Genomic DNA, 25,756 nt, shown 5'->3' on the forward strand with positions numbered 1-25,756 from the left:
TCAGAGAGTGGTCTTTTGGCACCAAAGACAAAAATAGATTGATTTTTTTTTTGAAAGTTCAAATTAAAAAAAAAAGAAATATAAACACGAAGCACAGTTTAAGAGCAAGAGAGGACAAAAATCAGACTGTTTTCTGTAGCAAAGATTCACTGTTGGCTGGAAAAACTGCACCCAGGGACAATGCTACAAGAAAACGGAGGTAAAGTGTCATTCTCCTGGATGATGACATAGAACAGGTCTCACAAGAACAGAAAACAGAAAAGCCACTCATCCACCTGAACATCTGAAATTTCACTTCTTAAACTCCACCTAGAGTCAACAGGCAGAAATACGTAAATATAATTCATTACGCCTTGTCGGTCATTTATTTATAGCTCAGTATAAATTATTAGACACAGGGAATCAGCTGATTGGAATATCACATGATGGGGGAAATGAACATATTAGGATCCTAAATGAGAAGAAATCAAAGATGGACAGGGAGGAAAGAAGGAAAGATGTGGTAGATGGCCGGGTCTGCACTTCTCATTGGAATACAGAGGGATAAGAGAAAATTCATTCATGCAGCCAAAAAATTTTAGTGAACACCACTGATTTTCCAGGTACTATTTCTGGCGCTGGGAAACCGAGAGTTGAACAAGTGAGATAAACTTCTTGTTTTCAGGGACCTTGCATTCCAGTGGGAAGAGAGACAGACAATAAAGAAGCAAGAGAAGAAGATAAAGGGAAATTATGTCAAATTATGAAGACACAAACCAGGACAGTGGCATGCAACCCAGGGAGCTATTTTATATGGGGTCAGTGGAATGCTGGGACCAGCTCATACTGGCTTGGAGAATCAAATGCATGCATCTCTTCCAGACTCCAAAAATGCTACAAATCAGGGTCTCCCATCCACCAGAGCTGGTTGTTAAGCCTTTAGTAGCACACCACCAGATGAGGAGGTTTTCTGAATACTAAGGAAAGGAGTCAATCTTGCGCTGGGAGGGTGGCAAATCCAGAGACCCAGAAGCTGAATTCACAGGAAATCAAGCAGGACTCTATGTTTTATTTTATTTTAATTTAAAATATTTTTAAGGCCACACCTGTGGAATATGGAAGTTACCAGACCAGAGGCTGAAACAGAGCTGCAGCTGGGGCCTATGCCACAGCCACAGCAACACACAGATCCTTAACCCACTGAGTGAGGCCAGGGATAGAACCCATATCCTCGGAGAGACAAAGTCAGGTCCTTAACCCACTGAGCCATAGCAGGAACTCCAAGACACTGTGTCTTAAAATGAGAACAGAATTATTTTTTTACAGCTGTCGTAATATATTCCAATGGGTCCAAATAAACAGTGTTGAAACAAAACCCAAAAAGGCACCAAGAACTACATGTATATGGTCATAAGTCTCTCATTACAGCGAGAGGAAGGGTCTGGTGGTAGTGTTGTGGTTGTTTTAATTGTGTCTTATTTATTGTCTCCATTCTGTCTATAAAAAAAAGTGGAGGGACAGTTTTGGTTCCTGGGTAATTTGCAAAACCACAAAATTCCCTTATAAAAATATGTAAGCATGACCTATAATATTAGTAGATTGGGAAACTACAATCACACTATTTTAAACATTTGAAGTCTGGGTTATTCAGGGAATCTTAGCATTTTATGAGGGCAAAGGACCTGAAGGGGCATACTTATTTTAGGTATAAAGAAAGGCCCAGAAGTTCCTGTTGTGGCACAGTGGAAACAAATCCAACTAGTATCCCTGAGGATGTGGGTCCAATTCCTGGCCTCACTCAGTGGTTCGAGGATCCAGCGTTGCTGTGGCTATGGTGTAGGCTAGTGTCTGTGGCTCTGATATGACCCCTAGCCTGGGAACTTCCATATGCTGCAGATTTGCCCCTGGAAGCCAAAAAAAGAAAGGAAAGAAAGAAAGACCCAAAGAGGTGAACTACTAGACATGACAACTCTAGCAGCCTAGCTTATTCTGGAACACAGGTCACGTGCCTCATTTGATGCCATGTTTTCAATGTCTACACCCTAGGACAGTGGTGCTCAAAAATGAGCATGCATCGGAATTCCCTGAGGCCTTGTTAAAAACACCCCACAGGCTCCACCCTCCTGAGTTTAGGTATCGGTAGGGCTTGGGTGAGGCCCAGGAATCTGCACGACTAGCCAGTCCCCAGGTGATCTTAATGCCACTGATCTGGACCCCACTTCAAGATCCACTGACCCAGGAACTAGGAGCATGGGTTTTGGGATCCAACACGGCTCAGTTCCAGCTCTTCTTCAGCCACTTGTTTCACCTTTGGAAAAGCCACCCGAACACTCTGGACCTCAGTTTCTGACACGTGAGTCAGAATCCAGAACAAAATGCCCATAAAGCACTAGCTTAGCCAAGGGCCTGGCACATCCGAAAGCAAATGCTCAACAAATACTTCATCCTGGAGCTAAGTTTCCTGAATTACCAGAGTTTCCCTGCTTCTGCTGTTTCATTTTCTGTGATTTCAGTTAGCCACAGTCAACTATGGTATGAAAATATTAAAAAGAAAATTCCAGAAATAAACAATTAATACATTTAAAACTGTGCGACAAGCATCATGATGAAATTTCCCGCCTTCCCGCTCTGTCCTGCCCAGGACATGAATCATCACTTTGTTCAGGGTATCCCAACCGATAGTCACTTAAGAGCTCAGTTATCAAATTGGCCATCCTGGTACCGCAGTGCTGGTGTTCACGTGACCTTCATTTTACTCAATAATGGTCCCAAAATGCAAGAAGAGTGATGATGGCAGTTCAGAGCTGCCAAAGAGAAGCCAAAAAGTGCTTCCTTGAAGTGAAAAGGTAAAAGTTCTCGACTTAATAGGGAAAGAAAAAAACCACATGCTGAGGATGCTAATAAGATCTATGGTAAGAATAAATTTTCTCTTCAGGAGATCGAGAAGAAGGAAAGAATACTTCATGCTAGGTTTGCTGCTGCACTTAAAACTGCGAAAGTCACAACCACAGTGAGTGCTAAGTGCTTAGCTAAGATGGAAAAGGCATTATATTTGAACAAGAAGATCTTTTGAAAGAGATCACATTCACATAACTTTCATCACAGTATATTAGTTATAATTGTTCTACTCTCTCATGTTGTTGTTAATCTCTTCCTTTGCCTAATTTGGAAAGTATCACCTGCAGATAAGGGAGGATTTCTGTACTTTTCCCCTTTTTCCACATACACTACAATGGCTAAAATTCAAAAGACAGACAAGATCAAAGACTGGCAAAGATATGGCAGAATTGGACCATATATAGCAGCTTTATTCATAATAGCTGGAAAAAAATAAACAGTCCAAATGTCTATCCATCAACAGGCAAAAATATAAAGCAAGTGGCATATGTATATGACAAAATACTATTTCACAATAGAAAAGAACCATGATCAGACAACAATATGAAATCTCTCCAAAATATTTTGAGTGAAAAAAGCCAGACACAAAAGAGTACGTACTACATTATTTCATTTATATGAATTTCAAAATACAGACAAGACAAACCCATGGTGGGAGAAATCAAACAGCCAGTGCCTCTGGAAGAGATAGGCGAACTGACTGAAAAGGGACAGGAAGGAAATTTCTGGGGTGATGGAAACATTCTGTATCTTGATTTAGGTGAAGCTAACATGAGCATATACATTTGTCAAAACCCGCCAAACTATATATTTAGGATTTGTGCATTCTATGATAGGTAAAAATGTACTTATAAAATATACGTGTACACTTTATTATACATATAAAGTAATAATACATACCATATATGTTATTAATATATATATTAATTTTTAGGCACTTTTGTGACAAAATAGTCTCTCCATTTATTTATTTATTTGTCTTTTTATGGCCACACGCAGCATATGGAATTTCCCAGGCTAGGGGTCAAATCAGAGCCACAGATACCAACCTACACCAGAGCCGCAGCAACTCGGGACCCAGGCCATGTCTGTGACCTATACCACAGCTCACGGCAACGCTGGATCCCCAACCCACTGAGTGAGGCCAGGGATCGAACCTGCATCTTCAGGGGTACTAGTTGGATTCATTTCCACTGAGCCATGACGGGAACTCCACGTCCTTTCCATTTAAAATGAATCAACTCCAGGAGTTCCCTGGTGATCTAGTGGTTCAGTTGAAGCCTGAGTTCAATCTCTGATCTGGGAACTGAGAGCCCACATCAAGCTGCTGCACACCATGGCCATAAAAACAAAAACATTGTAAAAAATAAAATGAACCCACTCCAACCTAGTAGATCCATTTAGCTTGATGCCTTCACAGTCCAGTCCTGCTTCATATAATGCCATTTGCTACAGGCTATTTTGGTCTGTGCATCCTTCCAGAGAGCTACCATGAAATAGAAATAGAAGAATTTTCTCCCACAAAAAGACCATGACATTTCCATACAGACAGCACCCAGAGTGACCCATGTCCCTGGGAGTTGCTAGCTCAAGGTGCAGACAACACAGAAGTAACATTTTCTTTTACCATGTATCAAGCAAAAGCTTATCTAATATGATTAAAACACAGTAAAGAAAACACAGGAAGAGCAATTCTGTAACATAATTTAAATCATAGTCTCATTATGAAAGAGAAAGCTGATGAGATGCTTTTTTGTGACATCCTTTTGTAATGAAGATGTTAGATGGTCTGGCAGTGCCTGTTGTCATCATTACAGGAAATAGTAACTTCCACATCTCGGTGGATTCCAGGCCATTCTAGTGTCCCCATCCACATCTTTATTCTGTCTCATTGCAATAAGAACAAGTAGATGTACACACACACACACGTGTAGCATACAGAATAGTTTTAGGTGAAGGGAAATAAGATGGGGAGACACTACAGAACCCAGAAGTGTCTGATTCCAAACACACTCAGTCATCTGACCAATCCTTCCAAAGTTCCCTGGGACAACGCCTCCCGATCTTTGGTAACTAGTGGAAGGAGGCTCAGCCACGTGCAGTAGCTTGCACACTGAGAACAAGTTCCCATCAGACCCATTAGACATCAGCAGACCCCGAACTGGATAGGCAGGTACTCCCGCCTGACCTTCCACCAGCCCTTTCTCCAAAATGCCCCTGCACAGTGACCTGCAGCTGATCCCATCAAATGCATTAACACAGTTATTTTCTCTACAGTCCTATCAAGTCCTAATAATCCAAGTACTGGTATTTGCTTCACAATTCAGGTTCCTGACATTGAAACCTAGATTCAGAAATAAATAACTGCCCCAATTCAGTTTAAACGTAATAATAGCCCATCTTTATTGATCACTTGCTGTGTGCCAGGCACTGTTTTGCACTTAGTAGTTTACCTAATACAAGAAAGCCAGTTTACAGATGAGAACAGTTTACACGTTCTCAGTTTACAGATGAGAACAGTTTACACGTTCTCAGGTGAGGTAAGGTGTTGGACCTCAGGCAAAGCTGGGGAGATGTAGAATGAAGGAAGTACAGTCTCTCCCTTCAAAGAGCTTACCACAGTGTACGGAAATAAGGGGAGGGCCCTAACTCATAATTCAGAGTAAGTAAAAAACCACAAGATACACCTTTAGGGGAGTTCAGAGGAAGAAGGATTTATTCGTCCTGGCAGGATGCTGGAGGGCTTCTTGGAGGTGTCCAAGTAGAAGATGAGGACATAAATAGAAAGAGCTTTCCAGACCGCTCAGTCACTCAGCTCCCAAAGCTACCAACTCTTCTCTTAGTTCCCTTGCTCCATTTCACCTGGAACAGGCCTGCTTCCAAGATAGGATCAGCTCAGCCCAGCCCTCCTTTCCTCTGACACATTCCTCCAGCTGCTGCTTGCCCTTCCAGGCCTACAGGCACATATGGGAACTTTTCACCAAGGCTCACTCTGGTGCTTTCATGGGGGAGAAGCTGCATCATCGGTAAAAGGGACCCCTTTAAGGGAATCCAGTCCTTCTGCACCGGATTATATCAGACAGTCCCTAGCCTGCACCAAGCTAAGTCGTAAGGGACTCCCACCACCAGCAGCCATCAGAAAGGTCATCACTCCTCTCCAGGCTTCCGAGAGAGATGAATTTGCTCCTCCTCCCTCCTCTCAAACACATTCCCTGGGTCATCCCCCAACCTCTTCCTCATCAGGGCTTAAAGCTCTGCAGCAAGGGCTCAAACCCTCACTCCTTTGTGACCTTGGGCAAGTAACTGAACCAACTCCAGCCCCAGCTTCCTTATAATATGGGGTTTATGAGAACAACTCGCTCTCAGAATTGTTGTGAATCAGAATAAGGCAGTGCAAGGAAAGCACTGTACAAAGAGACTGGAACGAAAGAGCAACTATCAACATCATCACAGGGATGATGTTGGTGGCAGTATAAACTTGGGCTTGACTGGCGCTGAAATACCCCCTCCACTCTCTTCCCCCACCGCCACCCACAAGCCTGCGGCCCGGCAGCACGGAGGAGACACATGCGTCATCCAGCTGTGGAGTGAATGCAGGATCTTCCGGCAGCGGGCTTTGGGACCTAGGCAGTGATGCCTCAACCCACCTGGGCTGCTGCGGGGTGAAGGTTATTTTCTGATGGGGGACGTCCAATAAGCAAAGACCCTTCCCTCCTTCGTACCCATTCTCCAGGTGGAAACAGACAAGCGGCCAAAGAACGCAGCAGCTGCGCCAGCGGTAACGACCCCCCAGGGAGCCAGAAGAACGTCCCCTAGCCCCGGCTTCAGTTCCCCAACTCTCCTCCAGATGCGGGAGAAGCTGCGCCGCACTTGGTGGCTGAGATAACAGGTTGGCAAACCCGACCTGCGAAAAAAATCTCCGCGCTTCCCCGCGCAAACCTAAGCCCCTCTTCCCTACTCAGGTGGGCAAACAACCTACAATCTCTCAACAACTTTGTGTATTTCACCAACTCAAGGCGCTTGGCCTCAACTTCCCCTCTAAGCCGGGTTTGCCGGAGAAAAGCGGGAAATTGGGGATGGGGGGAGGGAGTCTCCACAGGCCGCTCCCCTTTTCTGGGGGCGCCTTCCGGAGGCGCGTCCCGTCTTACCTTGTCTGACGGCTTTGAAGGTGACCGCCTCCTTGCAGCTGTCGATGACTCCCAGTACGTCATAGCGGGGCAAGCCGGACACCCGGATCCCCTGGACCTCCAGAAGCAGCTCCCCCTCGCCCAGCCGCGGGCCCTCGCCGCCGCCAGGAAGCCCCGACGCCTCGGCCGCCGCCACCGCTCCGACATAAGGAAACTCTCCATTCTCCGCGCCCCCCAGCACGGTCACCCCCAGCTCGCCCTGGGGTCCCCGCTTCACGGTGCATTCGTGAACCTTGCTAGTCCAGTGATTCTTCTTCTGGATCACTTTTGACATGATGAGTTACACCCCTCTTCCCCCCCACAAAAAAAATAATAAGTGAGAGACAGGTGTCCCTCCGCAGCACAAGCCCCCCCCCCAGGCCCTCGCTGGTTCATGGGAGAGACATCTCCCCCCAAAAAACGCAACGGGAGAGAGAAACTTGGCAGCCTCGCTCGCCGCACACACTCGCGCACTCAAGCCATCATAAAACAAACTTTCTGGGCTTCCCCGCGAGCCCTGCACAGGCGCCCGCGAGCTTTGTTTGCATTCCGGTGCTTCTCCGTCCACGTTCCGGCGCCTGACCGTGCTCTCCCGGACCAGAGTCCACTCTGCGCCGCTTGGGTTATTTTTTTTCCTTCCTTCCTTTCTTTCTCGCCTCTTAGAAATGCGGTGTCTCCTCTTTGCCGCCCGCCTGGCTCGCCTTTTCTCGTTGGCGGGTTGTTCCTGAGCGTGAGGGAAGCCCTTCCAGCCAGTTGCTGGGAGCCCAGGAGACGCGGTAGCGAAGCGGGGGTTGGGGGACAGGGGGGAAGTGCCAGCGGCCCCTTTAAGCAGATACAAAGGCTCTGCTTGTTTTGTTACAGTTCATTCTATTCCGCGCCGCCGAGCGCAGCGGCCGGCGAAAGGAGACGCGCGCGCATGCGCACCGCGGCCTCCAGCCAGCCGGCCCGCCCCACCCCGCCTTCCCGAAGGGAGAGATTCCAAAGTGCTTCCCGTTGGGTCCTAAAACCGACCCGCCAGGAGCAAGCAATTTACCCTCCTTACCACACACCTCTGATTCCTCCTTTTCTTTCAGTTCCCTGGGCTCAGCAATTTCTTTCGGGAGTTTGGGGGAAGCGCACGTGTATTACTCCAACTGTTTGAAACTTTTGAAAACATAGGCCAGTTTGGTTTTGGCATTTTAAAATCATTTAAAACAGGTGGGGGTTGGGTAGGCTCACACACACGCTCGCGCTCACACTCACGCACACAAGCACGCGCTCACGACGGCCTAAGCCTCACCACCGCCTTCAGCCAGTGGCTGGCCACGCTGTTGGTCACCCAGCCCCGGGCGCCTGCCTTGCAACCCCCACCCCGACCCCCGCCACATTTCAATCTAAAACCCTGAACCAAACCCAAAGGCGTGCGTCGGCCCCCCCCCCCCTTCTCCCCGCCTGCACTGCGCCCTTGGGTTTGGGTCGTGGAACTAGACTTGCCCCTGTCTCTGCGACCCTGGGGAAGGGGACTCTTGGATTCCCCAACTGGGATCCCTATGAGCGTCACACGCTCACACACACACACACACACACACGCACTCAAACTTTGAGACCAACTTTTCTGGACGTGGGAAAACTAGACCAGGGAAAGAAGCCAAAGGCAAGAGGGGATTCGGGTCTTCAAGTGAAAAGAGGTCTAACTTTTTAACTCCCTTGTGGGCAGAGATTTCTGGAGCCAGGCATTGGTCCCAGGATCAAATTCCCGACTGAGCTGGGCAGCCTTCGGACCCGCCCCGGGGCTAGGAGATAAGAATCACCCCCAGATCTGGGATCTGCACCCGCGTCCTGGAGCCCGCGGGAGCGGGGGCGCGGCAGACACCTATTGGAATTCTCAGCCCCGGGCTTGGGGCTGCCTTCGGCGCCGCCCGGGGGCGTGGGGGTGAGCCAGCTTCAGTTCCTGCCAGGTTTGGGAATGTGCTTCAGGGCTGCGGACTGAAAGAATAGCCTGCACCATCAAGGCTGCCCTCCCTAAATACTCCCCAATCGGCCTGAGCGATAGTCTCCCAAGCATTTTCTTTTCTTCTGTGATTTATAACTTGTTTATTCATCTTTGGTCCCAGGAAAGATTGCAAGTGCTAAATAAGGAAGGGGAGTGTAAGGGTCTCAGAAAGGAGGGAGTGCCACAGCGGTCACGGTTGAGAGCCTTTCTCTGGGGTTTAGATCCCCACCAGTCCAGTCTCTGTGACCTTGATCAAGCACGGGGACCCCTCAGTGCCTTAGTTTCTCCCTTATTAAGTACATATAGCAATACCTCACTAGGTTCTTGGGTGTATTATGAGGGAGAAGAGCTTGCATACGATAAAAATTTGGTGTAGTAGTAGTATAGTATTTGGAAAGAAAATTAGGAATCATTTGGGATTTCAAATTAGATGATACCAATAATCCCTCCTCGCCTTTACGAAACTTAAAATATACAGGCATACATGGAAACACTTTAAAGCTCTGATTGTAGGGTGCTATTCTCAGCTAATAAAAATAAGAGAGGAATGTTGATGCTTCTCTCTTGGGATATCCAGAAATGAAAAATCCCGTTGCTTTGTAGTATTTGTAAAAGAAGGAAGTGACCAATTTTCCATGGCTCTTCTTGGTGAAGAAAATTTCATCTTCAGCCTCTTTTCTTGGAAGCAATCTATTTGAACTGGATCAAAATGAGTGAGAGCTTCAAAAGATCCATTTCCAAACACAGATCCAGCCAGTCAGAATCTCAGGGATGGACTCTATCATGGGGACTTTTCAGGTTCCCCTTAAGTGGTGCTGTTACACAATATGGAGGACCATAGTTATAGCTTCTTGATTCCTGAGCTGCTTTTTTTTTTTTTTCTTTTTTCTTTCTTTCTTTCTTTTTTTTTTTTTTTTTTTTTTTTCTTTTTTGCTTATAAATCACAGAGCCTTTTAGGAGAAGAAATCTGTGGTCTGCTTCTTTCTGCAGAGTGTAAGCTCCAGGAGGGCAGCACATACGTTTTGTCAGTTCGGTTTACTGATGTATTCCCAGTTCCTAGAACACTACCTGGTCCCTGGTTAATGCTCAAGTGTCTGGTGAATTAATCCTCCCCCTAAAAATGCACATTTTTGCATACTGCCTTAGAGTGAAACCACAGATTCCCCTATAAGTCACTAGCAAGCTTGACCTTGTATGTTCCCCACTCCATGTTCTAGGAGTCAGATTGCTTGCCAGGAATTTCCCCACCTGCCTCCAATCAGTGGTCCCCTACCTCCTACCTCAATTTTACATGGAAGAGTCCAAAGGATGGGCAAACCACATGGTTTACAATTCCTCCCACTGGCAGCAGCACCATCTTCCCTCTCCTGGATTCCACATGTCCCTGAGGATGAGAAGAGGAAAGGACTTGCAATTTAGCCCACTTCAGATTTTAGATTGGAATAACACATGCCCACCATCCACCCCCATCACCCACAAAAGAAGGGGTACCTGAGAGTACAGATAGCAGGGTGGAGGGATGGAGACATATTATAATCCAGGAACATAAAAAGAAATAATTCGAAACTCCAAAGCAGCTGAGACTTCCAATTTCTAGGCATTAAGTTTATGATGTCCTCAAACTCTCTGCTCCTCCTCTAACCTTTTCTGTCTACTCTTTCTCCTGGTCCATTTCCTGTATCCCACACTGGAAGCAAATTCAGGACAGAAATCATATCTATCCTCTCCAAACTTTGACTCCTCAGTACCTAAACCCATGCCTGAAGGGGACTATGCACAGTATACACTTGATGTTTTTTTTTTTTGGTTTTTGTTATTTAGGGCCCCAGTTGCAGCATATGGAGTTTCCCAGGCTAGGGGTCAAATCAGAGCTGTAGCTGCCGGCCTACACCACAACCACAGCAACACCACATCCTTAATCTACTAAGGCCAGGGATTGAACCCGCATCCTCATGGATATTGGTTGGGTTCATTAACTGCTGAGCCATGGCAGGAACTCCCACACTTGATGAATAAATGCATGAATGCATGGATGAAGTGTGACCTTAAACTGGATAATAATTGACCTTTGACATGAAGCCTATTTAAAATTGGTGGTTAGAACCAATACTGATAGACTGTTTTCTTTTTCTTCTTTAAAAAATTTGATGGCCACACCCAGGGGCACATGGAAGTTCCCGGGCCAGAGATGGAGTCTGAACCACAGCTGCAGTCTATGCAGCAGCTGCAGCAATACTGGATCCTTTGAAACACTGTGCCTGGCCGGCATCAAATGTGCACCTCATCAGCAACCAGAGCTGCTGCAGTCTGATTCTTAACCCACTATGGCTCAGTTGGAACTCCAATAGATTGTTTTCTTAAAAGAGTATGTATTTATCTTGAAGTAGATTTTTCTTGAATAGATGTAAAGTGGAAACCTAGTGTTCTGGCTTCTGTCACGTTATAACTTTGGCAATACATTCCAGTGGTGAAAATAATACCGTAAAATACCTAACTTTGAGTTTGACCATGTGTGCCAGGTTATATGCATTATTTTATTTAATAGTAACAGCAATCATGTGATGTATGACCTCCATTTTGCATGAATAACCTTGGAGGAAAGGGAAGATAGGCAAGTAAAGAAATTTGCTCAGTGGAACTCCCTGGTGGCCTAGAAGTTAAAGGGTCTGGTGTTGTCACTGCTGTAACTTGGGTTCAATCCTTCCCCTGGCTGGGGAACTTCAACATGCTGCAGGCATGGCCAAAAAAAAGAAATAAAGAAACTTGCTCACGCTTGGGAATAATAAAGCTAGGATATTAACCGGGAGGCAGGACCCAAAGTCCAGGCTCAGAAGCACTGCGCTGTGAAGGTGTAGGATATGGCCATTCACCTTCTAGCATATTTGGCCACCAGCATTTTTTTGGCTCCTGCATCTGCCTCATAGTGTGCACGTACCAGTCATCAACCTCCTATCTCTTCCTTGAAACTGAAGGAATACAGTGTTCTACTACAGAATCCAATCACCTGTTCCCCATCTGAGAACTCTGAAAATCAAATAATTTACTGTAATGTGAAGAGGATTAATTTGCCAACATTTCTAAAATGTTTGGAGATCTGTGGGGTGTGGTATAGGTGACATGCCAAATATCCTTATATTGTTATTGCAGAAGCATTTCAACAATGAACTCTTTTTTCTTTTCTGTTTTGGCCAACCTTCAGCACATGGAGTTCCCAGGCCAGGGATCAGATCTCAATCTCAGTTGCAAACTTTGCCCCGATACTTAACACACTGTTCTAGGCCGGGAATCAAACCTGTATCCCTGAGCCCCAGAGATGCCACTGATCCCATTGCATCACACCAGGAACTCCAACAGTGAACTCTTAATAAACACAGTAGATGAGAAGATGAGAAATAAACTGTGACAGAATAAACTCTGCACAAATTAGGATCTTATTTTCATATAGCTAGTTCCAGTAAAGGGAAGGAAAAAACACCCCATAAGTATAAAATGTGCATTTTTTTTCTTTACCCCAATATGCTTTGTTTGTTTGTTTGTTGTTTTTGTTTTGCTTTTTAAGGCTGTACCTGTGGCATATGGAAATTCTCAGCCTAGGTGTCGAATCAGAGCTACAGCTGCTAGCCCATGCCACAGCCGCAGAAACATGGGACCCAAGCCCCATCTGAGACCTACACCACAGCTCACTTCAATGCCAGATCCTTAACCCATTAAACAGGGCCAGGGATTGGACCCACATCCTTATGGATACTAGTGGGGTTCATTGCCACTGAGCCACAACAGGAACTCCTACGTTTCTTTTCAAAGTTTTCACTTGTGAGTAAAGAAATTCATTATTGCAGTCTAAGCTGGTAATTTACCTCTTTTTTCTGCAAATGTGAAGATAGGAAATAAGTTGGTCAACTGTGGGTCAAAAGAGGACATATAAATTGGTTATCTTTCTGTTTCTAAAGAATGCCATCAAGAGGCGTATATTACAGACATCAGTATAAATGCTTCATACTCAGTGAGGTAACTGACTCCAAACTGGTGATTTAGGGCAAAAGATCAACAAAGAAAGCTAAAGCCCTTAGTTCAGACAGAAGGAAATTGACAGTGAAGGCCACCACTTTCCAAATCATTTCTTGGAGACACTTCTATGATTTACTTGATAACTTGTTCTTTTGCTCACAGGGTGGCAGATGGGTAGTTTGTTCTGACTAGAATACTCCTTTCCTTAGTCCTTTTAGATAGGCAAGGATAAGTCAAATATTAATTCTTATAAACTTTCAAGATATCATAAGTGAACTATTATTTTAATTCTCTACAGGGGGAACCGCAGGAAGAGAGTTTGGTCCTGGCTAATGTTCTGGTTCACTTCCATCGGAAAAGATAAATAATGGTAATAGGAAGATTTGAAATTCGAAGTTGGATCCCTGGAACCAAGAGAAACCCAAGAATTTATCATGGAAATCACTCCTAAAATTTCCCAAATGTTCAACTGTAATGTAGCATCATCATCCATCATCCTCTATAATCCCACTGAAAATATACCTGATGATATTATTAATTCCTTGCAAACATGGTACTTGCATTTTTCTTCATAATAGATATTTGTATCTTTCATCTCCTGTGAACTCTAAGAAAATATAGTAATTTGTTTATGGTATATGCTTAAATAATACAGGATTTTATCATATTTTATTTATTTTTGTTGTATATTTTTAACAGTTTATTGCACTGAAACAGAACTGATCGTGAGAGGAATGATACAAGAGTGGAATGATCGTATTTTAAAAAATACCCTATAAAATATTTTTTAAATTTTTAAAAAATCTTGTTGATTTACAATATTCTGTCATAGTAATATGTTTTTGCAGAACAACTTTAAAAATAGATAAGTAAGAGGGCAGCATTAAATTAAGTCATTCAAAATTATATTACCACAAGACAAACACTTTTTACATTTGGGTATATCTCCTTCTGAACTTTGGCCGATACAAATATACACACCCCCACACAGTCAACTTTCTTAACTTTCTCTCTCTCTCTCTTTTTTTTTTTTTTTTTTTTTTTTTTTTTTTTTTGCTATTTCTTGGGCCACTCCAATGGCATATGGAGGTTCCCAGGCTAGGGGTCCAATCGGAGCTGTAGCCACCGGCCTCCACCAGAGCCACAGCAACGCGGGATCCGAGCCGCGTCTGCAACCTACACCACAGCTCACAGCAACGCTGGATTGTTAACCCACTGATCAAGGGCAGGGACTGAACCCGCAACCTCATGGTTCCTAGTCGGATTCGTTAACCACTTCGCCAAGACGGGAACTCCTCTCTCTCTGTCTCTATATGTGTTCGTGTGTGTCTCTCTCTCCCCATTTAGAATTTATAGTTAATTTATGGAATAAAATGATCCTTTTATCTTTTATCACTCCCCAATATATTCTCAGTTTTATTTTCTTTTCTTTTAATTTTTTATTACTCAATGAATTTATTACATTTATAGTTGTACAATGATCATCACAATCAGTTTTCTATTTGTTAAACATAAACCTATACGTATCACTTTCATTAGCTCCATAATATTCCATTCTTGGAATGTTCCAAAATGTATTTAACCAATGCCCTACTAATGACCACTTAGGATTCTGAATGGGGCTAAAGTAATCATTTAGGATAGTTTTGAGGGGTTTTTTTGGCTGCCCCTATAACATGTGGAAGTTCCTGGCCCAAGGATTGAACATGCATCACAGCAGTGACTCAAACTGCTACAGTGATGCAGTGACAACGCCAGATCCCTAACCCAATGCACCACAAAGAAACTTGTATTAGGATGTTTTGATTGCCAGTGACAGAAACCTAGATGAACTAACCTAAGCAAAAAAGGAAATGTATTACCCCATATAACTGGCAAGACTAGAGGTGAAACACATTTTCAGTAAGTCTAGATGAAGAGGCTCAAGCAACGCCCTCAGCTTTCTCTCTCCATCTCTTTTTTTTTTTTTTTTCTTCTTTTGCCCTCATCCTTTCCTACTACATATAGACTGGCCTTCTCCAGCGAGCCAGAAAATATAGTCACGTGCAGCTGACATCTTCCAGGTTCAGCAATCTGAGAAAAAGGAGATTTTCACTAACAGATGGAAAAAGCAATGAGAGAAATTTCAGTCTATATTAGAGCTTTCACTTTCAATTGTAGAGAGTAGAGACAGTCTGCCTACCTTCAGGGTCTTTGAGAATAAACACACGTGAGTCACACACATGATCGCCTGCCTGATCAAGCCTGGCAGAGTGTGTGTGGACTTGAAAGGACTCAGGGAAACCTCATTAAGGTGGGTCCCTTTGCAAGATCCTATCAGGGTCACCTCTTCACAGTTAACTAAGAGCTCCAAGACTTCAAATCCGATTTAAATCAAAGCCGTAGTGGTTGGCCCTCACATTGGTAGATATTTTAAAGATCTCAAACTGGCAACAGTGCAGGATGGTACCCTTCACAAAGGAAGCCAGTCAAGTGTTACACTTGTTCAATACAAGTGATTTAGAGAACTACACAACATCAATTTCAAATATTCTTTTTTTTTTTTTTTTTCTTTTTAGAATCGAATCTGTGGCACACGGAAGTTCCCAGGCTAGGGATCAAATCAGAGCTGCAGCTGCTGGCCTACACTACAGCCACAGCAATGCCAGATCAGAGCCTGTGACCAACACCACAACTCACAGCAATGCCAGGTCCTTAACACACTGAGTGGGATCAGGGATCGAACCTGCATCCTCATGGATATTAGTTGGGTTCATAACCTGCTGAGCCACAAGGGGAACTTCCTAAATTTAAAATATTCTGAAATAAGTCATCAGTTTTTCTGAAGCTAAGCAAAAAAAGAAAATTAAATATTCGAAGATGGCCCATGACAGTTGGTAGACTGTTTTCATTCATTTGTTCATTCAGCGAATGTTGATTAAATACTTGTTCCTATTAGGCGCTGATGGAATAGAACTAAAAGATATACTATTTTTTGGCTGAAGGAAGTTTACCTCCTAATTGGATGCCCATTGAATACTCAGACAAGAAAACAAACCAGTTCAATAGTGTTGGATAAGTTCTATGACAGGGAGCCCTGGATGATCCTGGAGGACATCTCATTAGGAAGGACTGTAATTTGCAAACATGGCTTCAGAAATTAAAGGTGCCATTGTTTGGAGAACTTCTTGCTTCTCCTCCTATAATTTACCTTAACAGTATTTTATGGTTGGTTTTTTTTTTACCTTTTAGGGCCACACCCACGGCGTATGGAGGTTCCCAGGCTAGGGCTCCAAACGGCCTATGCCACAGCCACAGCAATGCCAGATCTGAGCCATGTCTGCGACCTGCACCACAGCTCACAGCAATGCCGGATCCTTACCCACTGAGCGAGGCCAGGGATCGAACCTGCAACCTCATGGTTCCTAGTTGGATTCGTTTCCGCTGAGTCATGACGGGACCTCCAATAGTATTTTAGTAAGTGAAAACAGTCCAGTTTTATGATCACATTCTGATACTCGAAGGTGTGTTTTATGGAGCCATTCACTGAGTTCCCAGATGGTTATAGTTGCACAAAGTGTGAATATATGGTTCCATAAAAGACAACTCTGGCTCACCACAAAGCTGATCCAGCAAATACTAGGTGGAGTTTTGGGAAATGACTCAGCAATCTGGAATCTGAGCAACCTTGCTCCTTGAACTCTTTCATCTTTGGTGAACTGTTCCCCATAAAATCTTGTAGCCAGATGAATGAGGACCCCCAAATTGTATTATTCATTTTCTAGATTTAGTACATTCCTAGAATTTTAAACTCGTTTTTATGGATGGCTGCCCAGGTGAGGGGAGGCTTAGCCAAACCAGGAGTGGTTATGAGCAACATCCCCCAGGAAGTCGGCATCCAAATTTAGAGTGCTTATATTCTGAACATTCCCGACTCTCCTGGCTGAGAAATTCAGCTTGCTGAGTTTGGGTACCCCAAGGATTTTACATGCAGCAGACAACTGCTGTATTAAGCTAAGTACTGGAAGACACTGAGGTTTTAATTATTAAGTTAGCCCCCTGCTTTAGTGAATACACAAGCTGGCATAAGCTTGGGAATGCTTCTGCTTCCAAACTCACAGCATCTGCATTTTTCAGATGTTTGACCTTGATCTTGTGACCTTTCCTCTAGAATTCTGAGAGTGTTGGGACTACTCACAGCTGAGTGATAGGAGAAAAAATTACACAGATAGCAGATATCAATTCCTTTTTTTTTTTCTCCTCTCTCTCTCAAGTCTCAGGTTACTTACTTACTTACTTATTTATTTTGCTTTTTAGGGCCACACCCATGGCATTTGGAAGCTCCCAGGCTAGGGTCCAATTGGAGCTACAGCTGCCAGCCTATGCCACCGCCGTAGCAATACCCGGTCCAAGCTGTGTCTGCAAACTACACCATAGCTCACGGCAATGCTGGATCCTGGACCCACTGAGGGAGGGAAGGGACTGAACCTAATCCTTGCATACTAGTTGAATTTGTTTCTGCTGTACCACATTGGGAATTCCAGATTATTCTTCTTCAGAGTAGACCCAACTCCCCCTTCAGTGATTAATTTTATTTTAACCTATAATCTTGGTATGACTTTATATTTTGTATTGACGCCACTAAAATGTAAAACTATTAAAGCTAAGTGATCCACCAAGGCAAGCTGACATGTCCTGACATTGTTCTCCCGATAGCTAAGACACTTCTCTAGGTTAATATTTTCAATTTTTTAAAATTGCTGTTCAGAGTAAAACATCCATTTTGTTTCACTAGCACATACATACATGCATGCACACGTTTATATGTATTATTGAAAGAAAAGTTTCATTAAACTGTATTTATCCTTTTTGTATATGATGCACTATTCCTTGGGTTATGGCTCACAGCCAAATTTGCTCCTAAACCTATCCCCTCTACAAGCTAAGAGTGGTTTTATGTGTTTCAGTGGTTAAAAAACAAACAAAATACATTGAGACATATTTACAATATGTCACATCATGCTTTTCTAAATCTTTGCATTTATTATCTTGTTAGATCTTTGGTGGTTAACAAATTTTGAGCAAGTGCTCAGTTTGTTGGATGCTTTGGTAAATACTTTCAGCGATGCATTTATTTAATTATCTCTATGAGGCAGTGAGTACTGGTAGTTCCACTTTACAACTGAGGAAGCAGAGACTTTGTATCTTGTACAGGATCTTATACCTAGGAAGTGGCAGTTGGTATTTGACCCTAGGTTTCTCTGCTTCCAGACTTATGATTTTTTTTTTTTTTTTTAGGGCCATGCCCGAGACACAGGGAATTTCCCAGGCTAGGGGTCAAATTGGAGCTACAGCTGCTGGCCTATGCCACAGCCACAGCAACTCTGGTCTGAGCCGCCTCTGTCACCTACACCACAGCTTAAGGCAACACCGGATCCTTAACCCACTGAGCAATGCCAGGAATGAATCCTGTCCTCATGGATACTAGTTGGATTTGTTTCCGCTGTGCCACAGTAGGAACTCCCCAGGCTTATGATTTTTAATACTATTGATGTTTACAGCTTCTTGACCACAGCTTAACATATACTATGGGCCCAATGCATATTTGAAGAATGAATGAATATATGTATGAATAAATGAAAGAATGCAGAGATAGAATGATGTTCTCCCATAGAATCTGGCCAACTATAGGAACACAGACAAATTAGGTGATTACTTAGTGCTTTAAAAAAACAAGCCAGGAGTTCCTGACGTGGCTCAGAGGAAATGGATCTGACTAGCATCCATGAGGATGCAGGTTCCATCCCTGGCCTTGCTCACTGTTGCCATGAGCCGTGGTATGATCCTGAGTTGCTGTGGCTGTAGTGTAGGCCGGGGGCTACAGCTCGGATTCAGCCTCTAGCCTGGAAAACTCCATATGCCGTGGGTGCAGCCCTAAAAAGACAATTAATTAATTAATTAATTAAGAAGCAAAAAAGAAGCAAACAAAAAAAAGAAATAAACCCTTTGTTTGCAACTGCAGCTCGTATCTGATCACCAGCCTAGGAACCCCATATGACTTGGGGTGGCAAAAAAAAGAAAAAAAAAATGTTCTGGAACTAAATAGTGGTAATGGGTGCACAACACTGAATGTACTAAATGCCACTGTATTGTATACTTTAAAGTGACTGGAGTTTCTTGGTGGCACAGTGGGTTAAGGGTCCAGCGTTTTCACTGCTGTGGCATGGGTTTATCCCTGACCCAGGAACTTTTGAATGCTGTGGGTGTTGCCCCCCCCCCCAAAAAAAGTTAAAATCGTAAACTTTATGTTATGTGAATTTTACCTAAAATTTAAAAACCCACTCTGACACCATTAAAAAAAGGTGATAAAATAATATAGAATGTGTTTGGGTACACAATACAACTTAAAAAGGGGAAAAAAAAATTACATGAAATAGCAGTTCTCAGTACAGCATCTTGATTTAAAGCATGGACTTCCCAAACTGGCAGCTCTAGAATCAAAGCCGTAAGCTGTCACATAATGGCTAGTTATGCTTAGGCAAGTTTTATAACCTGCCTGAAACTCACTGTCCTCATTCATCAACTGTGTGTTATTGCTGTTAGTTATATTAAAATATTTTTTATATAAGTTGTCACTTAGCCTAATAATGATGATGATGATTAATACATACCTTGTTCTTTTTTTCCTTTGTATATATATGAATTGGGTGTTGCTAGTCTTCCTAATGATCATTATATTAAAAGCCAAGTGATCTGAGAAAAGAGTTCCTTGTGGTGAGCAGGTAAGAGATCTAATATTGTTATTGCAGTGGCTCAGGCTGATGCTGTGGCGCAGGTTTGATCCCTAGCCTGGGAGCTTCCACATGCCACAGGGGCAGCCAAAAAAAAAAAAAAAAAAAAAAAAAAAAGCAAGATGATCTGAGTTTGAGCAGTTATTTTTATTTACTTATTTATTTTGCAGCGATCTCAGCATACAGAAGTTCACAGGCCAGGGACTGAACCTGTACCACAGCAGCAGCAACCCGAGGCACTGCAGTGACAATACCAAGCCCTTGACCCACTGAACTACCAGGGAACTCTGATAACCATAGTATTTTTATCTCTGTATGTGGCTTTCTACATTCCAGGAACACTATCCTGTGCACAGATCTTTAAAGTAGCCTCCAAAGGAGTCTAGCAATCCACTTTAACTATCATGTGAGGTTCTTTTGAAATTTAGGCTAAATTGCCTTTACTAAAATTTCTAGGTTGCCTCCTTACTTTCCACCAAGTAAAAACCATTGTGGAATGTGGGAGTTGCTAGGAAAGACTTTATTAAGAAAAAAGATATCTATTTCTCTTTCCCTTCCCCTTGAGAATTAACTAAGCTGTCACCATGAATATCAAGACTGCTGTTTCTTCTTGTATTTGCATATGGCATCTTCCCAGGTAATTTATGGAGCAAATCCTGACAAGGATCCAGAAGAAACCATACAGTACCTTTAGTATCATTAGTAACCCAAAGGCCAAAAACGTTTAAAGAGGCAGAGGAAATCCATCTCCCAAAGCTCAGAGACAGTGCTCTTTGCTCTGTATGGTATTCAATTTCTCCACCCATACAACTCACCCTTTCGTGAGTAAGAGAAAGAAACTTCAGAGTTCCCGTTGTGGCTCAGTGGTTAATGAATCCGACTAGGAACAATGAGGTTGCAGGTTCGGTCCCTGGACTCGCTCAGTGGGTTAACGATCCGGCGTTGCTGTGAGCTGTGGTGTAGGTCGCAGACGCGGCTTGGATCCCGCGTTGCTGTGGCTCTGGCGTAGGCGGGTGGCTACAGCTCCGGTTGGACCTCTACCCTGGGAACCTCCATATGCCGCGGGAATGGCCCAAGCAATGGCAAAAAGACAAAAAAAAAAAAAAAAAAAAAAAAAAAAAGAAAGAAAGAAAGAAACTTCTAGAACCCTGCCCTCTAAACTCTGTTCCTTGTCCTCTCAGGCTCTCCTAGGAGTAGAGGAACGTAGAGGGAATTAGCTGCTGTAGGGTTTGGCTTCCAGTTGGTCAGCCCTGAAGTTAATGGCTCTATGGGAAATTTTCAATCTCTGTCCTTGACAAGAAACTGCAGGACCACAAAAGCTGCCAGCTGAGTGACTATAGGAAGATTGAGGAGGTGGGTCTGATGGATATCTGGGGAGGGAAGTATTTAACAGGGTTTCCAACTGAGCAAGGCCTGGGATCAAACCCACATCCTCATGGATACTAGTCAGGTTCGTTAACATTGAGCCGTGATGGGAATTCCTTTGCTCCAACATTCTAGTGCTACCAACAACTGTAACAAAGTTTGACTGGCATTGGACATACAGGCATACCTCATTGTCTTGTGCTTCAAAAATACTGTGGTTTTCTTTCTTTCTTTTTTTGTCTTTTTGCCATTTCTTGGGCCACTCCCGCGGCATATGGAGGTTCCCAGGCTAGGGGTCAAATTGGAGCTGTAGCTGCTGGCCTACACCAGAGCCACAGCAATGCAGGATCAGAGCCACAGCAATGCAGGATCCGAGCCACGTCTGCAACCTACACCACAGTTCATGGCAACGCTGGATTGTTAACCCACTGAGCGAGTCCAGGGATCGAACCCACAACCTCATGGTTCCTAGTCGGATTTGTTAACCACTGCGCCAGGACGGGAACTCCCGTTTCTTTATTAATTAAAAAGTTGTGGCAACCCTGCCTTAAGCAAGTCTATTGGCTCTATTTTCCCAGCAGCATTTGCTCACTTCAGGTCTCTGTCACATTCTGGTAATTGTTGTACTATTTCAAACATTTTCATCATAGTATTTATTATGGTTATCTGTGATCAGTGATCTTTGATGATACTATTGTAATTACTTTGCGGTGCACCAAACCGTGCCCATGTAAGACAGTTAAACTATCTGATAAATGTATATGTTCTGACCGATCCACAGATCACCCATTTGCCCATCTGTCACACTCTCCTTGAGCCTCCTCATTCCCTGAGACAAAACAGTATTGGTATTAGGCCAACTAATAACCCTACAGTGGCCTCTAAGTGAATGACCTCTAAAGAAACAGTTTCCTGGAGTTCCCATTGTAGTTCAGTGGTACAAACCTGGCTAGTATCTATGAGGATGCAGGTTTGATCCCTGACCTTGCTCAGTGGGTTAAGGACCCAGTATTTCCATGAGCTGTGGTGTAGGCTGGCAGCTACAGCACCGATTCAACCCCTAGCCTGGGAATTTCCATATGCCTCAGGTGTGGCCCTGAAAAGAAAAGAAAAGGAAGGGTCCCCGTCTCTCATTTTAGGTCAAAAACTAAAAATGATTAGGCTTAGTGAGGAAGGCATGTCGAAAGCTGAGCTTCTTGTGCTGAAAGTCAAGCCTCTTGTGTCAGTTAGCCAAGTTGTGAATGCAGAGGAAAAGTTCTTGAAAGAAATTAAAAGTGCTACTCCAGTGAACCTGTGAATGTTAAGAACGTGAGAGTCTTATTGCTGATAAGGAGAATGTATTAGTGGTCCAGATAGAAGATCAAACCAGAAGTTCCCATTGTGGCACAGTGGTTAACGAGTCTGACTAGGAACCATGAGGTTGTGGGTTCGATCCCTGGCCTTGCTCAGTGGGTTAAGGATCCGGTGTTGCCGTGAGCTGTGGTGTAGGTTGCAGACACGGCTCAGATCCCCCATTGCTGTGGCTCTGGTGTAGGCTGGTGGCTACAGCTCCAATTAGGTCCCTAGCCTGGGAACCTCCATATGCTGTGGGGTCAGCCCTAGAAAAGGCAAAAAGACCAAAAAAAAAGATCAAACCAGTCACAACATTCCCCTTAAGCCAGTGTCTACTCCAGACCCAGGTCCTAACCCTCTTCTATTCTATAAAGGTTGAAACAGGTGAAGAAGCTGCAGAACAAGAGTTTGAAGCTAGTAGAGGTTGCTTCGTGAGGTTTAAGGAATGAAGCTATTTCTATAACCTAAAAGTACAGAGTGAAGCATCAAGTGCTGGTGTAGAAGCATCAGCAAGTTACCCAGAAGATGCAGTTAAGATAATTTGTGAAGACGGCTATGCTAAAGAACCTTCTATTGGAAGAAGAAGCCATCTAGGACTTTTTTAGCTAGAGAGGAGAGGTCAGTAACTGGCTTAAAGCTTCAAAGGACAGGCTGACTCTCTTGTTAGGGGCTAGTGCAGCCTGTGACTTGTAGTTGAAGCCAGTGCTCACTTACCATTTCTAGAATCTTGGGGCCCTTAAGAATGATGCTGAATCTACTCTGCTTGCACTCTATAAATGGAATAACAAGGCCTAGATGATGGCACATCTGTTTACAACATAGTTAACTGAATATTTTAAGCCCACTACTGAGACCTACTGCTCAGAAAAAAAAGATCCTTTCAAAATATTATTGCTCATTGATGGCACAACTGGCCACCAAATGCTCCAATGGAAATGGACAACAAGATTCATGTTGTTTTCAATGCGTACTTAACACATTATCCATTCTGCAGCCCAGGCATCAAGGAGTCTTTTACACTTTCAAGTCTTATCATTTAAGAAATATATTTTGTAAGTCTACAGCTGCCATAGTGATTTTCTAACAGATCTGGGCAAAATAAATGAATAAAACCTTCTGGAAAGGATTCACCATTCTAGATGCCATTAAGAACATTCGTGATTCATGGGAAGAGGTCAAAATATCAGTATTAACAAGAGTTTGGAAGGAGTTGCTTTCAATCTTCATGGATGACTTTCAGAGATTCCAGACTTCAGTGGAGGAACTAACCACAGCTGTGATGGAAATAGCAAGAGAACTAGAATTAGAAGTGGAGTCTGAAGATGTGACTGAATTGCTACAGTCTCAGGATAAAACTTGAATGGATGAGGAGTTGCTTCTTATGGATGAGAAAAGAAAATGGTTTCTTTAGGCAGAAATTACTCTTGATGGAGATGGTGTGAAGATTATTGAAATGATAACAAAAGATTTAGAATATGACATAAACTTTGTTGATAAAGCAGCAGCAGGGTTTGAGAGGGTTGGCTCCCATTTGAAAGAAGTCATATTCTGGGGAAAATGCTGTCAAATAGCATTGCATGCTACAAAGAAATCCATTGTTAAAGGAAAAGTCAATTGGTGTGGCAAAGTTCACTTTTGTCTTATTTTAAGAAATTGCCACCGCCACCCCACCTTTCAGCAATGACCACTCTGACCAGTCAGCAGCCACCAATATGGAGACAAGTCCCTCCATCAGCAAAAAAGTTCAGATGTTAGTACTTTTTAAGCAATATATTTTTAAAAAATAAGATATGTACATTGTTTTTTTTAGACATAATGCTATTGCATACTTAAGAGACTACAGTATTGGGAGTTCCTGTCATGGCTCAGTGGTTAGCGAACCCAACTAGGAACCATGAGGTTGCAGGTTCAATCCCTGGCCTTGGTCGGCGGGTTGAGGATCCGGTGTTGTTGTGAGCTGCGGTGTAGGCCGGCAGCTCTGATTAGACCCCTAATCTGGGAACCTCTGTGTGCCACTGGACTGACCCTAGAAATGGCAAAAAGACAAAAAAAAAAAAAAGAGCGAGAGACTACAGTATGGTGCAAACATAACTTTTATATGCACTGGGAAAAGAAAAGTTTCATGCACCTTGCTTTATTGCAATATTCACTTTATTGAGGTGGTCTGAAATGAACCCCCAGTGTCCCTGAGGCCTGTCTATGTTGGCTTAACACAATCAAAATGGCTGAAGCCCCCAGTTCATACACTATACCTCATATGACTCCTCCAACTAGGTCAAATGTCCTGTATTTGTTTTAGCAGCACCTATATTTTTTCATTCAGGCTTTTTTTTTTTCTTTTGTCTTTTTGCTGTTTCTTTGGGCCGCTCCTGCGGCATATGGAGGTTCCCAGGCTAGGGGTCAAATCGGAGCTGTAGCCCTCGGCCTACGCCAGAGCCACAGCAACGCAGGATCTGAGCCACGTCTGCAACCTACACCACAGCTCACGGCAACGCCGGATCCTTAACCCACTGAGCAAGGCCAGGGACCGAACCCACAACCTCATGGTTCCTAGTCGGATTCGTTAACCACTGTGCCACGACAGGAACTCCTCATTCAGGCTTTCATTCACTCAAACATATTAACTGAGTGCCTGCTATGTGAGAACAGTTTGCTAAGCACTAGGTACTGGTTCAGCCCTTCATTCAATGAATATTTCTTGGGCATTCCCATGGTGGCTCAGAAGGTTAAGGACCAGATGTTGTCTACATGAGGAGCCCTGGCCTCACTCACTGGGTTAAGGATCCGGTGTTGCTGTGAGCTGGGGTGTAGGTCGCAGATGCTACTCAGATCCTGAGTTGCCATGGCTGTGGAGTAGGCCTGCAGCTGCAGCTCTGATTTGACTCCTAGCCTGAGAACCTCCATGTGCCACAGGTATAGCCATAAGTAAATATATGTATATTGGGCACCTAACACCTATCAGGCAGGTGAGCTTCTAGGGAAAAAGTAGACAAGTAAATGGACAAAGGCTCTGTTCTTATGGAGCTTACATTTCAGCGGTGCACTACAAAAATGAAGAAAATAGTCTTTGGATAGTATAGATGATTTGCAGGGTGAGAAAAAGAGAATAATAATGCCCTGAGTTGGGACTGTAATTTTGCATAAAGGGGTCCAGGAAGTCTTCCTGGCTAAGTTCCTATCTGAGCAGAAACCTGAAGGAAGTGAGAGTGGAGCAGGTAGCTGTCTGGGAGACAGAGTTCCAGGCAGAGGGAACAGCACGGGCAAAG

General features: G+C 43.8%; 1 protein-coding gene across 32 annotated transcripts in view; it reads right to left on the reverse strand.

Moving 5' to 3' along the window:
• MAGI1 (membrane associated guanylate kinase, WW and PDZ domain containing 1) overlaps positions 1–7,941 on the reverse strand; it is a 674,066-nt gene extending 666,125 nt beyond the window's left edge. For all 32 annotated transcript variants that reach the window (XM_021070801.2, XM_084988888.1, XM_021070800.2 and 29 more), the window contains exon 1: positions 7,026–7,941. In XM_021070801.2, coding sequence (XP_020926460.2) covers positions 7,026–7,338 — 313 coding nt within the window. In that variant the 5' untranslated portion in view covers positions 7,339–7,941. The remainder of the gene's footprint in view (positions 1–7,025) is intronic.
• Between the last annotated feature and the right edge of the window lie 17,815 nt (positions 7,942–25,756).

This window comes from Sus scrofa, chromosome 13 (assembly GCF_054392235.1).
Source record: "Sus scrofa isolate SSC_HxYL_T2T_F1_AM1 chromosome 13, Sscrofa_HxYL_maternal_Yorkshire_Landrace_v2.0, whole genome shotgun sequence".
Classification (NCBI taxonomy): domain Eukaryota; kingdom Metazoa; phylum Chordata; class Mammalia; order Artiodactyla; family Suidae; genus Sus; species Sus scrofa.